This window comes from Rhinopithecus bieti, unplaced genomic scaffold (assembly GCF_001698545.2).
Source record: "Rhinopithecus bieti isolate Rb0 unplaced genomic scaffold, ASM169854v2 scaffold_7884, whole genome shotgun sequence".
Taxonomy (NCBI): Eukaryota; Metazoa; Chordata; class Mammalia; order Primates; family Cercopithecidae; genus Rhinopithecus; species Rhinopithecus bieti.
Window position 1 is genome coordinate 2,797,767 of NW_016806331.1, and position 18,284 is coordinate 2,816,050.

Genomic DNA, 18,284 nt, shown 5'->3' on the forward strand with positions numbered 1-18,284 from the left:
CAGTGAATATAAAGGGGCATCGTTAACTTCAATCTAGATTTAGGTTTAAGAGCATGTTCCTGTTTTCTTTCCATTGAGCCTGGTGTTCTTCAAATTAAAATAAGCCTTGCAACATTGGGTAACATCAACCCCCAATCCCTTCTCTTCAACTTTATCTCCCAAAGAAGTCCTGGGGGAAAGCGAGGAAGGGAGCATTCATAATCCCCATGATGCCTGTAGCTTCAGGAAAGAAGAAAATGATGTATATTCTCTTCGGCCTCAAGAAATGGCTTTGTTTTCCCTCCTATCAATGTTTATTCACCCCCATAGCCCTCTCTGTGAGGAACCTGGAATAGGAAGAACATATCTGCGGGCTTGCAGTTGTCCTTCATTAGAAATTGGCATGAAAAAGTGTTTAATAAAATGGAATATTGATATACACAATTACTTGTCAATTAAAAATGATTTTTTTAAAAGAAGGTGAGTATTGGCAGAGATGTCTGTTTCCTCTTTTTGGTAGTGAGGTCTCCAATAGCATAGAGGCAAGCTCAGCTTTTGCAATTTGGGTTAATATATTGCAAAAAAAAAAAAAAAAAAAAGGCTTAAAAGTATAAATGGAAGATAGATTAATTCAAACATAATTGCTGAGTGCCTATTATATGTAGGGCTTGTTCTGTGCCCTGCCAATCCAGCAGTACAAAAAACAAAGTTCCTAGTCTTAGGGAGTTTCTATCTTAATGGTGGAAGACAGACAAACACGTGCAGATGTTTAAATGCATATTTTCAAAACATCTCATGCCTGTAATAATCCCAGCACTCTGGAAGGCTGAGGCTGGCAGATCACTTGAGTTCAGGAATTTGGAACCAGCCTGAGCAACATGATGAAACCCTGTCTCTACTAAAAATACAAAAATCAGCCTGGTGTGGGCGTGTGTGCCTGTAGTCCCAGCTACTTGGGAGGCTGAGCTGGGAAGATCGCTTGAGCCCAGGAGGGGGAGGTTACAGTGAGCCCAGGTCCAGCCACTGCACTCCAGCCTGGGCAACAGAGTGAGACCCTGTCTCATAATAATCATCAATTTTAAATAACATCAGGAGTAATGTAAAGAAAAAGCATGATCAGGGAATAAAGAGTGTTAGGAGGTGCTATTTTATATTGGGTGGTGAAGGAAGGCCTCAGTGAGGAGGGGGCAATCAGCTAGAGATCTGAAGGAAGACACTGAGCATCAGTGCAGACATTTGGGAAAGAGTGTTCTAGGCACAAAGAACTGCAAATGCAAAGGACCTGGAATGGGAGTGGATGTGAATGTGGATAGCAAAGGAAGCTGACGTGGACAGAGCAGAGTGAGCTGGAGGCGAGAGGTGGGAGATGAGTTTGCAGAAGTAGCCAGCAAACTGATCAAGCTCTTCAAACTTGTAAGCTGAAGCAAGGACTCAACTATTCTGAGTGATAGGGGAGAGAAATGTCTTGACTGACCTGTACCTTAAAAGCCTCACTTGCAGCCAGGCATGGTCGCTCACACCTGAAATCCCAGCACTTTGAGAGGCCAAGGTGGGTGAATCACTTGAGGCCACGAATTCAAGACCAGCCTGGCCAACATGGTGAAACCCCGTCTCTACTAAAAACACAAAAACTAGTCTGGCGTGGTGGCACATGCTTGTAATTTCAGCTACTCTGGAGACTGAGGCAGGAGAATCAATTGAACCCAGGAGGCGGAGGCTGCAGTGAGCTGAAATCGTGCCGCTGCACTCCAGCCTGGGTGACAAAGCAAGACTCTGTCTCAAATAAACAAACAAACAAACCCTCACTTGATTACTGGGGGGAGACTTGATGGTAGAAGAAAAAGAGGAGAAGCAGAACTCAGGTAAGCAGCTTGGAAGCCATAGTCATCCAGATAAGAGAAAAAGGTGGCCTGGACCACACTCCTACAGGAGGAGGTGTGAAGAGGTCAGATTTAGAATGTAGTTGAAGGTAAAGTGTACAGCATTTGCTGATGATTGGATGTGGGGTTTGAAACATGTAACCATTAGTTGCTGTATTTCCAAATGTCTTGAATAATAAGAATATATGCAAGGACAGAAATAAATTTGTCTTTTACTTTCCTTTATTCAAAGAAATCAAAAGATGGAGAAAAGCATTTTAGAGAAACAGTGTCAAGGTACATGACTGCCAGACAGGCACTGCATGACTGGGCGCCTCACTGAGGAAAAAGTAACTAAACATGGGCAAAGGAGATCCCAGAGGCAAAAATGTCGTTATACGCATTCTTTATGCACCTTTGTCAGAAGGAGCACAAGAAACAGCACCCAGATGCTGCTGTCCCCTTCTCAGAGTATTCTAAAAAGTGCCAGAGAGGTAGAGGACTGTGTCTGCTAAAGAGGAAAAGTTGAAGACGTGGCCAACTCGGGCAAAAGACCCGTTATGAAAGAGAAATGAAAACCTATATCCCTCCAGAAAGGGAGGCAAAAAAAAAAAAAAAACAGCCCAAGGGGCCTCCTTTGGTTTTTTTTTTTTGTTTTGAGTATTGCCCCCGAATCAAAGGAAAATATCCCGACCTATCCATTGGTGATGTTGCAAAGAAACTGGGAGAGAGGTGGAATGACACCGTTACACATGACAAGCAGCCTTATGAAAAGTAGGCTGCGAAGCTGAAGGAAAAATACGAAAAGGATATTGCAGCAGACTGAGTTAAAGGAAAGCCTCATGTAGCAACAAAGGGAATTGCCAGGGCTGGAAAAAAAAAAAAAAAAAGAGGAGGATGAGGAAGAAGAAAATGATGATAAACAAGTTGGTTGTAGCAGTTTTTTTCTTGTCCATAAAGCATTTAACAAACCCCATATACAACTCACTCCTTTTAAAGAAAAAAAATTGAAATGTAAGGCTGTGTAAGATTTGTTTGTAAACATTACAGTTTTTTTGTGTGTGTGTGTGCAATTAACAGACTACTGAATGTCTCTTTAGATAGCCCCGTCCTGGTGATATTTTTAATAGACACTAATCTTGCCTGGTACAGAATGGGGGTTGTAACTGGAATGGAAATTTAAAGTAGGTTCTTGTTGGGGCACAGCACAGATTAGTTATATATGAGGATAGTTTTTTCATCTTCATGTGTGTCTGCTGCAGCTTATATGATATAATTGTTGTTCTGCTAACTGAATACCACTCTGTAATTGAAAAAAAAAAAAAAGTTGCAGCTGTTTTGTTGATATTCTGAATACTTCTAAGCAAATACAATTTTTTTAATCGAAAAAAACATTTTAGCCCTTTGCCTTCAATAAACTGGGCATGAATAGGCCCAGGTGGCATCTTTTAAAGTGTTAAGCAGTAACAGTTCCCACGTTCAACGCTTCTGGGAGGTTACAGTAGTCAATTAATGTTTCCTTGGTGTATAGCGACCCCTGTCTGCAGGAATGCTGTGTGGAGTACACTCTCAAGAAGGAGGTGATGTAAAGAACATGCAACTTGGAATCAGATGTGGATATGAGTTTCAATGCTCATAAGAGCAGAGTCAAGTGGCTTAACTCTTTGTTTCCTTATTTGTAAAGTGGGAATGACTTCAACTACAATCATGCATTGCTTAATGGGGATATGTTCTGAGAAATGCATTGTTAGGCAATTTCATTGTTGTGTTAACATAATAAAGTGTACTTACACAGACCTAGACCGTACAGCCAACTACACACCAAGGCTATGTGGCATAACTCCTAGGCTACAAGCCTGTATAGCATGTTACTTTACCAATAATGTAGGCAACTGGAACACAATGGTAAATATTTGTGTATCTAAACATATCTAAACACAAAAAAAGGTACAGTAAAAATAAGATATAAAAGGTAAAAAATGGTACAGTTATATTGGGCACTTACAACGAATGGGGCTTGCAGGACTGGAAGTTGCTCTGGGTGAGTCAGTGAGTGGTAACTGAATGCGAAGGACTAGGACATTATTGTATGCTACTTTAGACTTCACAAACACTGTTCACTTAGGCTACGCTAAATTTATAAAACAAAAAAGTAATTGTGCTATAATGTCACAATAGCCACAATGTCACTAGGGAACAGGAATGTTTCAGCTCCATTATAGTCTCATGGACCACCATCATATATGCACAGTGGTTGACTGAAACGTCTTTATGTGGCAAGTGACTGTAACTCAAAGGAGACAAAGCTTGTGAAAATATTTTACATACCGAAGTGTAAGCTTACCAAATTTCAGAGAAACTAGTATAAATTGTAAGTATTCATGTTATAAACAGCTGAAAACCATAAATCAGACTCACCATCGTTTTTTTTCCAAGTGAAAATTAAAATGTGAAGCTTTTGTTGATTTTAAAAATACTGCATACTCATTTAATTTTTTTCAAGCTGTATGCTTGGTGTAGAAATTCAAGTACAGAAATGGAGAAAGTGAAGTCTTCAGGAGTGTCTGCTCCATCCTCATATCCACTGCTTCAGATTTGCTGTTGACCCTTCCAGAATTTGTATTGCAAAAAATAATTTATAAAAATACACAAATGAGATTATATAATCCATAAATGCCTTATAACCTACATTTTTAAAAACTTAACAATATATTGTGGACAATTTGCTATGCCAGTAGATTTATATCCACTTCATCCTTATTAAGGCTGACACCAGTGGTTTTCCATCTTGCCTCAATATTAGATTCACTTGAAGAACTTAAAGTAAACAAAAAACAAAACAAAACCCTATTGCTCCAAACACATCTAGACCAATTAATCAGCATCTCAGAGGGAGTCTAGATAATTAAAAAAAACAAAAAAATCTCCTGAGATTATTCTAATGTTTAACCAGTATTGGGGCCCATGTATCTTAAGTAGTGTTGCAGGATTTTTCTCGGCTCCTTTGCTGGACTCCCAGCAGGGGCGCTCTGTCTACTAGGCCCAGCGCACTCAGCCCCTGGAGGGAGGGAGCACGTGAGTGAGTCCAGAGTCCAGCCTGCCACTCCGCCATCACAGGAGCAAACTTTGTGCAGAGGCCACACACAGCCAGACCAGTGGTGTCGCCTTGAGGGGAATGCAGTGGCACCCAGGCAAGGGTGCCTAAGACCCAAAGTCCCAGAAGGGGTATTAGTGTGCTAATTAGCTTTTTTAGTTCTGCCACCCACAGCCCAATGGATGGTGGCATGTTAGCAGCTCAGTCAGTTCCTGGCCCCCTCACATGGGTTGGCTGTCCTCTGCTGACCAGGGCAAAGGGTCAGTGTGACAGCCTTTCTGGGTACCCACACTCGGATCTCAAGCTCTTGTCCAGCATCCAAGAAAAATTAGGTCACCCTTGACAATTGAAGGATAGTAAGGGTGGAGAATTTTATTGAGTGATGAAAAAGCTCTCAGCCCAGAGGGGATGGGAAGGACTGTTCATCTTCCCCTGAGGTCAGAAGGTCTCTTCCCTGAAGTCAGGTCATCTCCCACCTCTACCAACTGAGTCTGGGGTCTTTACAGGCACAGGATGGGGGTGGGTTGGACTGTAGGTAATACCGGAAAAGGCAACATTTGATTGGTTAAATGCATTATTCAGAAAGAACCAATCGGGAGAGAGTGAGCAAACAGGAATAGAAGTTCTCCCTCTGGTCCATGGGCTTCAGGCTGTTCTTGGCTTGAAGGTTGGGTTTCACCGGAGACCCACCACTGTCTGCTTAGGATTTCTCTGCGTCCTGCCTCTATTAGTAGTACTCTGCTTTATATCAATACACCATAATAGATTTAACAAATACTGTTTTGATGGACATTTAGGTTGCAAGGTCTATACCTATACCTTATATTTGCATACTGTCTACCATACTTGTGAATAGACATACTTTGTTCACCTACTATAAAGCAAGTTAGTCTTGAAGGCCGGGTGTGGTGGTTCATGCCTATAATCCTAGCACTTTGGGAGGCCAAGGTGGGTGGATCACTTGAAGTTAGGAGTTCAAGACCAGCCTGGCCAACATGGTGAAACCCTGTCTCTACTAAAAACACAAAAGTTAGCTAGGCATGGTGGCATATGTCTGTAATCTCAGCTACTTGGGAGGCTGAGGCACTTGAACCCGGGAGGTGGAGGTTGCAGTGAGCCGAGATTGTGCCACCGCACTCCAGCCTAGGTGACAGAGCAAGACTCCTTCTCAAAAAAGAAAAAAAATAATAAAAAAAGAAGTTAGTTTTATTAAAAGTAGCTTTTAATACAAAGGATAAATGCTTGAGGTGACGGATACACCATTTACCCTAATATGATTATTATACATTTTAAGTCTTTATCAATATAAATCATATACCCCATAAATATATATACCTACTATGTATCCACAAAATAAAATTAAAAGCAGCTTTTATTGAATTAATCCAGGTTTAAATATAATAAAAACCCATTGTAAAACAGCTTAATATTTAAAATTGTTCTACACAGGATCAGCTACATAATTTGTAGGTTCCAGTGCAAACTGAAGATGCAAGACTCCTTGTTCAAAAATTATTAAGATTTTTAAGACAGCAACAGCAAAGCATTAGGCCAAGCACAGGCCCTTCTAAGTGCAAGTTGTATGTCTATGAAGCCAGCCTGGCTTCTATGATATGTTAGATTACTTGGTCATAAAGTTTGAAAAATATATATATATTTTTTTCTGAGACAGGGTCTCACTCTGTTGCCCATGCTGGAGTGCAGTGGCACTATCTCGGCTTTCTGCAACCTCTGCCTCCTGAGCTCAAGTGAGCCTCCCACCTCAGCCTCCCCAGTAGCTGGGACTACAGGCACACATCACCATGCCTGGATAATTTTTGTATTTTTTGTAGAGACGGGGTCTTGCTATGTTGCCCAGGCTGGTCTAAACTCCTGAGCTCAAGTGATTCCCCCACCTCAGCCTCCCAAAATGCTGAGATTACAAGGGTGAGCCACTACACCCAGCAAAGAAAAGATTTTTATCATGAGTGAATGATTACACCTCTAAGATCATTCCCAAGTGAAAAATTATGTAATCTTAGTAACCCCTATGTGCAAGATATTACATGCTTTACTCTTTACACTGCGCAAGACAGATATTTTTGCTTGTTGATAGCATTAATAGCATTACAAATAAATGTTTAACTTTTACTATAGAATGAAACTTACTGTACTTGATGCCAGGGAAAACAATAAGTACTTTTCTGGTTCCTCTAGCTCTGGTCATCTATCCATTTTAGTCTCAGGGAGAGAGTACAACAAAAGAACACATAGCAAGGTACAATGGGGACCTAAGTCTTTAACATCTTGCTCAAAAATTAAGAAATATTGTTAGAACAGGTAGCTAGTCATGAATGAGCAGGGCAGGAGAGGGCTCCCCTTACACACACACACACACACACACACACACACACACACGCCAGGAATTTCAGGTGACCATCAGGTGATTATTAACTGTCTTTCTGAAACAATAATTGGTCGCAGCCAGCACCAGGGAAAAGCAGTCTCCCAATAGATACAGAAAACCTGAAACTAGTGATCAGCAGCTTTCCAGTAAGATCTTAGGAGCTGGGTGAGTGTGCACAAGCATGCACATTAAGAGGCAAAATGGCAGAATTTAACTGGTATTTGATCTTCTAGGGACATTCAACTGGTAAGGGACGTTCAACTGGTAAGGGAAGAACGCCTCAAGTAAACATGTGTACAGCCCCAGGAAACACACTATGCATGCTCCCCTCCAAAATCCTGGCAAGCCACTGTGCATGCAGACAGCCCACCCCAAGGGAAAAATCAGGGCAGAAGGGACACAGACCCCAGGAAATCCTAAGTCAAAGGTCAAATGGGATACTTGTCTTTCAAGTCACCCACTTGGTCCTCTTCCCAGTGTATTTTCCTTCCTTTTGTTCCTGCTGTGAAGCTCTTTAATAAACTTTCACTCCTGCTCTAAAACTTACCTCAGTCTCTCCTTCTGCCTATGTTCCTAGGTCAAATTCTTTCTTCTGAGGAGGCAAGAATTGAGGTTGCTGCAGACCTGTACAGATTTGCCGCTAGTAACAGTATGAATATGATCATACTCCTTTTGTCCCTAAATTTCTATGGTATAGGACTTGCACTTTACTAAAACATACAAGCTTGCAAGAAAAAGAGGCTGTTGCATTGACCCTACACTTAATGCCAATGCCCACCATTTATATTTATGCCTTTAATCATGACTGTCCTAAGAAAAATATTATTGCTCTCATTTTCCTTGAAACTGAAACTCAGAAAGGTTAGGTAGATTTGCCCAAAATCATAAAGAACCAGAGCCTAGATTCAAACCCCACCTCCATCTGATTAAAAGCCCATGCTTTTGATCTTAAAATAGTCTGAAGAGAGGAGAGAACACCATCGGAATATGGGGCAGAAGGTGGTGTGATATGTCTACCAGCCAAGGAGTGCCAGCAACCATTAGAAGCTAGGAGAGAGGCATGGAACAGATTCTCCCTCAGAACCTCCAGAAGGAACCAACCCTGTCGACACCTGGATTTTGTACTTTTTAGACTCCAGGATTGTGAGAGAGTAAATTTCTGTTCTTTTAAGTCACCCAGTCTACAGTACTTTGTTCCAATCCCCTAGGAAACTCATACATCATGCTTCTATTTTGGAACAATAACAGGATGGTAAAAGTCCAGAAAAGATGAAGATGATGAATATTACAAATACTTGTCCATCTCACGCTATTTATCTCCCTCTTCTACCTTACTGATTGATGTCCATGGCACACTGAATGTTCACAGCTAGAATATTCTTGGACACCTGCATAACTCTGCTCTACTGGTTCTATGCTTACCAAGAATCGGTTTTGTTTATTTCTAGTTGTTTTGACTGCTACAATTTTGTCACTTTGAGACAAAATAGGGGAATAGGCCAGACCCATGCCTCTAATCCTGACACTTTGGGAGGCCACGGCAAGAGGATCACATAGGGCTAAGAGTTTGAGACCAGCCTGGGCAACATAGCAAGACCCCCAAATCTACAAAAAAATTTAAAAATGGAAAAAATACGCCAGGTGCAGTAGCTCATGCCTGTAGTCTTATCACTTTGGGAAGCCAAGGCAGGAGGATTGCTTGAACCCAGGAATTTGAGACCAGCCCTGGCAACACAGTGAGACCTCATCTCTAGAAAAAAAAAAAATTTTTTTTTTAATTAGCTGGGTGTGGTGGTGCGTGCCTATAGCCTCAGCTACTTGAGAGGCTGAAGTAGGAGGATCACTTGAGCCTGGGAAGTCAAGGCTGCAGTAGGCCATGGTCGTGCTAACACATTCCAGCCTAGCAACAGAGTAAGACTCTGTCTCAAAAATAATAATAATAAATAAATTAAAATAAATAATTTTTAAAATGAGAAAATAGAGAATTTATTTTATTTCATTTATTTATTGAGATGGAGTTTTGCTCTTGTTGCCCGGGCTGGAGTGCAATGGCGTGATCTCAGCTCATCACAACCTCCGCCTACCGGGTTCAAGCGATTCTTCTGCCTCAGCCTCCCGAGTAGCTGGGATTACAGGCATGTGCCACTGCGTCCAGAATTGGTGGCTTCTTGGTCTTGCTGACTTAAAGAATGAAGCCGCAGACTGTCGCAGTGAGTGTTACAGCTCTTAAAGGTGGCACATCTGGAGTTGTTCCTTCTGATGTTCAGACGTGTTCAGAGTTTCTTCCTTCTGGTGGGTTCGTGGTCTCACTGGCTTCAGGAGTGAAGCTGCAGACCTTCACAGTGAGTGTGATAGCTCATAAAAGCAGCATGGACCCAAAGAGTGAGCAGCAGCAAGATTTACTGCAAAGAGTGAAAGAACAAAACTCCCACAGTGTCTAAAGGGACTTGAGCCAGTTGCCACTGCTGGCTTGCAGTAGCCTGCTTTTATTCCCTTATCTGACCCCACCCACATCCTGCTGATTGGTCCATTTTGCAGAGAGCTGATAGGTCTATTTTGGCAGGGTGCTGGTTGGTGCATTTACAATCCTCTAGCTAGACACAAAAGTTCTCCAAGTCCCCACTAGGTTAGCTAGACACAGAGCACTGATTGGTGCATTTACAAACCTTGAGTTAGACACAGAGTGCTGATTGGTACATTTACAATCCTTTAGCTAGACACAGAGTGCTGTACAGAAAAATTCTCCAAGTCCCCACTAGGTTAGCTAGATACAGAGTACTGATTGGTGTATTTACAATCCTCAAGCTAGATACAGAGTATTGATTGGTGCCTTTACAAACCTTGAGCTTGACACAGAGTGCTGATTGGTGCGTTTACAATCCTTCAGCTAGACACACAGTGCTAGACAGAAAAGTTCTCCAAGTCCCCACCAGGTCAGCTAGATACACAGTACTGATTGGTGTATTTACAATCCTCAAGCTAGATACAGAGTATTGATTGGTGCCTTTACAAACCTTGAGCTTGACACAGAGTGCTGATTGGTGCATTTACAATCCTTCAGCTAGGCACAGAGTGCTAGACTGAAAAGTTCTAAACGTCTCACTAGGTTAGCTAGATTACTGATTGGTGTATTTACAAACCTTGAGCTACACACAGGGTGCTGATTGGTGTATTTACAATCCCTTAGCTAGACATAAAGGTTCTCCAAGTCCCCACTAGACCCAGGAGCCCAGCTGGCTTCACCTAGTGGATCCCGCANACAAACCCTGAGCTAGACACAGAGTGCTGATTGGTGCGTTTACAATCCTTCAGCTAGACACACAGTGCTAGACAGAAAAGTTCTCCAAGTCCCCACCAGGTCAGCTAGATACACAGTACTGATTGGTGTATTTACAATCCTCAAGCTAGATACAGAGTATTGATTGGTGCCTTTACAAACCTTGAGCTTGACACAGAGTGCTGATTGGTGCATTTACAATCCTTCAGCTAGGCACAGAGTGCTAGACTGAAAAGTTCTAAACGTCTCACTAGGTTAGCTAGATTACTGATTGGTGTATTTACAAACCTTGAGCTACACACAGGGTGCTGATTGGTGTATTTACAATCCCTTAGCTAGACATAAAGGTTCTCCAAGTCCCCACTAGACCCAGGAGCCCAGCTGGCTTCACCTAGTGGATCCCGCACCAGGGCCGCAGGCGGAGCTACCCGCTAGTCCCATGCTGTGTGCCCCCACTCCTCAGCCCTCGGGCAGTCGATGGGACCCGGCACCGCGTGCAGGGGGCAGCGCTAGCGGGGGAGGCTCAGGCCGCGCAGGAGCCCACCGCGGGCTGGGCAGGGGGAGGCTGGGCACGGCCGGCTGCAGTCCGGAGCCCTGCCCAGCGGGGAGGCAGCTGAGGCCCGGTGAGAATTCCAGCACAGCACACCCTCTGCAGCTGCAGGCACGGTTGCTAAGCCCCTCCCTGCCCCTGGCCGGCAGCGCCTGCCGAGTCCACACCCACCCGGAACTCCCGCTGTCCCACCATTCCGGCGCACGGCCCGGGTTCCCGCCGGCACCTCTCCCAGCACACCTCCCCACAAGCAGAGGAAGCTGGCTCCGGCCTCAGCGAGCCCAGAGAGGGGCTCCCACAGTGCCATGGTGGGCTGAAGGGCTCCTCAAGCGCCACCAGAGTGGACGCCGAGGCCGAGGAGGTGACAAGATCAAGGGCTGCTAGCATGTAGTCACCTCTCACCACCACAACTGGCTAATTTTGTATTTTTAGTAGAGACCAGGTGTCTCCATGTTGGCCAGGCTGGTCTCAAACTCCTGATCTCAGGTGATCAACACACCTTGGGCTCCCAAAGTGCTGCGATTACAGGCACAAGCTACCTCAGCCGTCCGATAATATTTTTATTAATCCATGTATGTTAATCCATCCTACCGTGGAAAATAAGAGTGTTCGTTAAAGGTTTATTTTCTAGGTTCTGATGAGTTCTGACTTTCTGTAATTCTAACCTGATCTAACAACAAGCTAACCATATATAGCTAAAAGTTATAGGCTATGTACACGCGGTGTTCACTTTATGCCAATGCTGTACACAAACATTTGTCTGTGCTAACTTGTCTAAGATCATCCCTCCCAGAAATGGTGACGTCAAGTTTGAAACTCAAGCACTCTGGCTCAGGATGCTGCTTCTCTCCCCTTAGCGCATATCACTTGCATTACTTGAAGATTTCTTTAATCCAAGTAAATGTAGAAAAGCAGCAATTATAAAGAACTAGGAGTCCCTCGGGTAGACTGCCTGACTCTTGGATCTGAGGTTCCACCCAGACCACGCCTGCCTTCAGTGAGCCGCAACCCCCATCCCTATGATCCTTATCTGCAATTCTCTACGAACTGATTCACTGGAGTTTTAAGGATTTTTTTTGTTTTCTTTTCATTACTTCTTTCAGTTTGGGGGTATCTTCCTGCACATTTGACTCGGCTCTGAGTGCGCAGACCCACGTGTTTCCTGTTTCTCCCCGCTAGTGCGGTGCCAGCCCAGGAAGCCTGTGTTTAGTCGCCCCAGGCCCGCCCCTGACGCTGAACGGCGCTGGTCCCTTCCGGCTTGCCGTCCTCGCAGTCATGGCGGCCGCCGCGCTCCCGGCATGGCTGTCTCTGCGGTCGAGGGCAAGGACTCTGCGTGCATTCTCCACCGCCGTGTCCCCGGTCACTCCGGTCTCGAGACTTGGCCTGAGTGAGTGTCTGTCTCGTCTTCTCCGGGCTTTGGGGGAGGTGCAAGAGCGGAATACCGGCCCCAGGAGGGGTGCTGCGGTGGCTGAGCCAGCACCGCCCGAGGGAGGCCGGTGCGTCCGCTGCCAGGCCGGTCTGGTAGGAAAGCCGTGGACGTAGGTCTGTGCTCTGCGCCGGCGTTGCCCGGCTCCTAGCTACCTGTTTCTGCCCTGGGTGCTCTGGGCGTTTGCTCAGAAAGCTTACATCCCCCTTCCCCGTGACCTGCTCCTGTGTTGCCCCCGCCCACAGTCCCTGGTACAGGTTACTGGTGCTCTGTATTGCTTTTCGGGCATCGGCAATGATGAACCGTGGATTTCCCCAAACATTAAGAGAGTCATACGGTTGTGCTAGGACAAATTGTTGCTCTGAATTCCAGGCCACCAAATGGGCGGCCTTCATTCAACAGGCGTTGATGAACTTCATTTAATAGAGATTATAGGCATGCTTGATAGCGTGCTTACCCCGGAGGAGTCTAGTGGAAAATACAGATTTATTAACGGAGAAGTGCTGTGTAGAGTGAGAGGCGCTGTGATAGAAGTGTGGCTGGAGTGACGGGAGCGTTGGGAGGAGCTGGCGTGAGTCTAATCAATCGGCGAATCCTACCTGTGCTACTTCCTGTTATAGCTCTAATTTACTCTCCTCATATTACCAACTATCTAGTTCCGATGACCATCTCATTTCTACAAGTTTATTTTCCGTTTCCTGTTTCCCTTCTTGCTCTCCTACATTGAATTCTCACAACAGCCAAAAGAGGTTTTCGGAACTTAAATCTTGTCTTGCTGTTCCCATGTTCAAGATCTACCCATTGTTTTCAGATAAAGTATAAATTCATTAATCCTACATACTGGCTCTTAATAGGTCTAATACTTGTCTGTTTTTAATTTTCCTTCTTTCATTCTTGGAATACTTTACTCCTATTGTATACTATGCAGTGTTCTGGACACTCACCGGGGATACGGCAAGGTGGGGAAGTCAAGAGTACAACCAACCAAACAACTAAATAAGATGTCAGATAGGGTTTAATGCTATGAAGAAAAATAAAGCAGAGTATTGAGAATGATGGATTTGTGGGGAGTAGTGGCCATAGGATAGTCAGGAAAGATCTTTCTGAGGAAGTGACATTTGAACAGGGCCCCAAGCCATGCAGAGATCTGGGGAAAGAGCATTTGGGGCATGGGGAACTATAAGTGCAAAGGCCAAAAGTTGAGAACAAGCTGAGGGGTGTGATCAAGGAACAGGAAGAAGGGCAACATGGCAGGACCTAAGTGTGAGTAGAGGAGAGAGTGGTAGTATAAGATGTCAGAGAGTTAGTTAAGTAATGATCTTATCTCTCCAGAGTTTGTAGACATTTCATTTGGATTTTTGGCTTGGGTTTTTTTTTTTTTTTTTTTTTTTTGAGAAGGAGTCTCGCTCTGTCACCCAGGCTGGAGTGCAGTGGCCAGATCTCAGCTCACTGCAAACTCCGCCTCCCGGGTTTACGCCATTCTCCTGCCTCAGCCTCCCGAGTAGCTGGGACTACAGGCGCCCGCCACCTCGCCCGGCTAGTTTTTTGTATTTTTTTAGTAGAGACGGGGTTTCACCGTGTTAGCCAGGATGGTCTCGATCTCCTGACCTCGTGATCCGCCCGCCTCGGCCTCCCATTGGCTTGGGTTTTATATCAGAAGGCTTTGAACAGGGAACTGATATAATGTGATTTACATTTTTAAAAGATCACTGGCTGCTTTACTGGGGTAAGAGTGGAAGCCAAAGACGTGTTTGGAGGCTGTTGCAGTAGTCAAAATGAGATGATAGTGACTTGGATTAAAGTAATAGTGGAGAAGGGGGTGTGGTTGTATTTGCAATATATTTTGAAGGTCAAGTTTGTAGGATTTACTGATGGATTTGATGTGGGGCTTGAGGACAAGTCTCAAAAAAATCCTGTTACATTTTTGTCCTGAGCAATTGGATGAATGATGATTCCATTTACACGAGTTGGGAAGACTGGAAGAAGAAAATCAAAAGCCCTGCCAAGGGGCTGAGCATGGTGGCTCATTCCTGTAATCCCAGCACTGTGGGAGGTGGAGGCATGCGGATCCCTTGAGCCCAGGAGACCAGCTTGGGCAACATGGCGGAACCTTGTGTCTACTGGAAATACAAATTAGCCAGACGTGGTGGCGCATGCCTGTAGTTCCAGCTACTCCAGAGGCTGAAGTGGGAGAATCACCTAAGCCTGGGAAGTTGAGACTACAGTGAGCTGTAATCGCACCACTGTCCTCCGGCCTGGGTGACAGGAGTGAGACCCTATCTCAAAAAAAGAAAAAAAGCTCTGCCAAGGATGCATTATAGTTAAGAAGCCTGTTAAGTGTCTTCAGCCTCTTTTCTCTCTGTCTCTCTCTGTTCTGTTCTTAAACTTCAGCCATATTGAATTTGTTCACTTTGATTTTCCATGTGCTCTTGCTCTGTCAAAACACTTTTTCTCACCTGCTTGTCTTCATGGCTATGTCCTGCTCATCTTTCAGGTTTTAGCTTAAAGTACACTTTCTCAGGGAGATTTTCCCCAACTGTATTGGGATTTTCCAGAGAGACAGAATGTAGACGTAGGATAGGATAGATGTAGATGTAGATATATAGACATATGACAGGGGATTTTTTAGGGGAATTGACTCACCTCACAATAGGCTGTCTGCAAGCTGGAAGCCCATGTCAGTCCAAGTCCAGAAGCCTCAGAACCAGGGAAGCCATGTAATTTTCAGGCCAAGGCTGAAGCCCTAAGAACTCAGGGGGCTGCTTGTGCAAGTTCCTGGAATCCAAAAGCTGGAGCACCTGGAGTTCTGATGTCCAGGGGCTGGGGAAGAGTGTCCCAGGTCCAGAAGAGAGAGAGAGAGAGAATATGTTCTTTCATCTGCCTTTTTGTTCTCTCTATGCCCTCAGCTGATTGAGTGATGCCCACCCACATTGAGAGCAGGTATTCCTCATTCAGTCCACTGACTCAAATGTGTGTCTCTCCTGGAAACATCCCCACAGACATGCCCAGAAATAATGCTTTACCATGTGTCTATGTATTCCTCAATCCAGTCAAATTGACACCTAAAGTTAACTATCATGGCTGGGCACGGTGACTCACCCCTGTAATCCCAGCACTTTGGGAGGCCAAGATGGGTGGATTGTTGGAGCTCAGGAGCTTGAGACCAGCCTGGCAACATGGCGAAACACTGTCTCTACAAAAACTAGCCAGGTGTGCTCATGCTTTTAGTCCTAGCTACTTGGGGTGCTGAGGTGGAAGGATTGACTTGACCCTGGTAGTTTGAGGCTGCAGTGAGCCAAAACTGCACCACTGCACTCCAGCCTGGGCGAGAATGAGATAACCTTGTCTCAAAAAAAAAAAAAAAGAAAAAAGAAAAAATTCACCATCACACCAACTAAATGACTAGGTTTAGTTCCCTGCTATATGTGTTCATAATATTTATTGCTTAATTGAAATTATTTGTTAAAAAGTTGTCTTACTTGACAGACTCTGTAAGAGTCCTTTTTTAGATGATGAATTCACTGTATTGGCAATTCAGATAACTATAGAATTTTCCTTATTGGGGCTGGGCATGGTGGCTCACACCTGCCCACTGCACTTTGGCAGGCTGAGGCAGGTGGATCACTTGAGGTCAGCAGTTTGAGACCAGCATGGCCAGCATGGTGAAACTCCGTCTCTACTAAAAATACAAAAGTTAGCCAGATATGCTGGGGTGCATCGGTAGTGCCAGCTACTCAGGAGGCTGAGGCAGGAGAATCACTTGAACCCGGGAGGTAGAGGTTGCAGTGAGCTGAGATCACACCACTGCAATCCAACCTGGACGACACGCCAAGATTCCCTGTGTTTCCAGTTTTTAGCCTTCATTAAGATGATTTTGGTCCCTGAGCTTACCAAAAAAAAAAAAAAAAAAAAAGGTTTTTTCATTGTTATGTTACAGAATACCTTAAATTAGAATAATGGGATCATGATTGATGTTGAACAACTAACTTGACATGATAACATTCCCTTTATTGTGTTCTTTTATGTACCGAAGAAAGAACATCCAGAAATGAAAGGCCTCCAAGAAGGAAGGTAAAAAGTTCATATACTCTACTGTCTTAATGGTTTCTAGAGTTCTAAAATGAGGCAGATACTCATTATAAGGCAGAAGGGTGTTGCCAAAGAAGACTTCACAAGGTCATGTTTACTGGATGATTACCATAGCCCTGGCAGAGGTTAGTCTTTGTTTTTTGTCAGTACCCAGAGAATAGATCATCTTTGAGAGGTCAACTGACTGAGGAACTCCCAGGAAACAGGTGTATAAACCAGAATGTGGAACAATTTCTAATGCTATCTTAAGTCCTGCAGCCTGGGACTTATGCATTAATATAACTAGTTTGTTTATTTATTATTATTTATTTGAGACAGAGTTTCACTCCTGTTGCCCAGGCTGGAGTGCAGTGGTGCAATCTCGGCTCACTGCTACCTCCGCCTCCCAGGTTCAAGTGATTCTCCTGCCTCAGCTTCCCAAGTAGCTGGGACTTCAGGCACGCACCTCAATGCCCGGCTAATTTTTGTATTTTTAGTAGAGAGGGGTTTTCACCATGTTGGTCAGGCTGGTCTTGAACTCCTGACCTCAGGTGATCCACCCGCCTCAGGCCTCCTAAAGTGCTGGGATTACAGGGGTGAGCCACTGCACCTGGCCATATTCTAACTAGTTTAGTCTCACCCTGTGGACATTTGGATTCCTTACTTCTATGGAGGAATCTAAACTATAAGGTCAGTTGGTCAGCATAGTGTCAGAACAGAGACACATTAGTTGGAAGTTAAATGGTATCAAATTACAATAATCAAGAGCAGTCATTTCCTCAGGACTATTACCTGCTTCTAGGACATCAACTATGCTGGTTTTGATATTGTGTAGGTGGGGCCTGGCTGAATTTTGCCACTATAAACCCTACTTTTGTATGTGGGCCATCGCCTAGTATTTGATGCCATGAAAAATAAATGTTAATGTGATTGACTAAGCTATCAAGTACTAGTTTTTCTCTGGGCCTAGGAGTCATATAATTTTCATTATATATTTATTCAATCAGTTTAACCCTAATTATTTTTTCCTTTTTTTTTTACTTCTAAGGACTTAATGCCCCCTCGTGCTACTGATTTCCATCAGAGAAGTTTGAAAAATTATTTCAAAATGTATTGTTAATTCACCCTTTCATAAGCCAAATGAAAAAATTTTGCTGAATGTCTAAAGAAATTTTAGTGAAGAAAATGTGATATTAAAGGGGATCCTTGCCAGAGGGTGTGAAGAGATGGTGCAGAGATATTTAGCTATATTTAGTGTTGTTTTTAAAATTTGGACAGCAGCAGCTTTGTGGGAGGTCAGATTTTACATATGTTGCAATTTTGTTTCTATTCCTTATAATTGTAGCTTTTGCTTTAAAATTAAAATTCTTTAAAATTAAAGAATGTTTTATATTTAAATACTAAACGATTTTATGTTTCTTAGGCACTACCTCCTAGGACAGAGAAAATGGCTGTTGACCAGGACTGGCCTAGTGTTTACCCAGTTGCAGCACCATTTAAACCCTCTGCAGTACCTCTTCCTGTTCGAATGGGTTATCCGGTAAAAAAGGGCGTGCCCATGACAAAGGAGGGAAATCTAGAACTTTTAAAGGTAAGACAAATTGCTGATTCATTGACTCAGACTTACATAGAAATAAATGCTGAT

General features: G+C 43.9%; 1 protein-coding gene across 2 annotated transcripts in view; it reads left to right on the plus strand.

Moving 5' to 3' along the window:
* Positions 1-12,373: 12,373 nt before the first annotated feature.
* The window catches only part of MRPS35 (mitochondrial ribosomal protein S35), a 44,243-nt gene continuing 38,332 nt past the window's right edge, over positions 12,374-18,284 (plus strand). The window contains exons 1-3 of one of the 2 annotated variants that reach the window (XM_017875595.1): positions 12,374-12,532; positions 16,605-16,642; positions 18,063-18,230. In XM_017875595.1, the coding sequence (XP_017731084.1) occupies positions 12,421-12,532; positions 16,605-16,642; positions 18,063-18,230 (318 nt within the window). In that variant the 5' untranslated portion in view covers positions 12,374-12,420. The remainder of the gene's footprint in view (positions 12,533-16,604; positions 16,643-18,062; positions 18,231-18,284) is intronic. The other variant, XM_017875596.1, reaches the window with a different exon arrangement.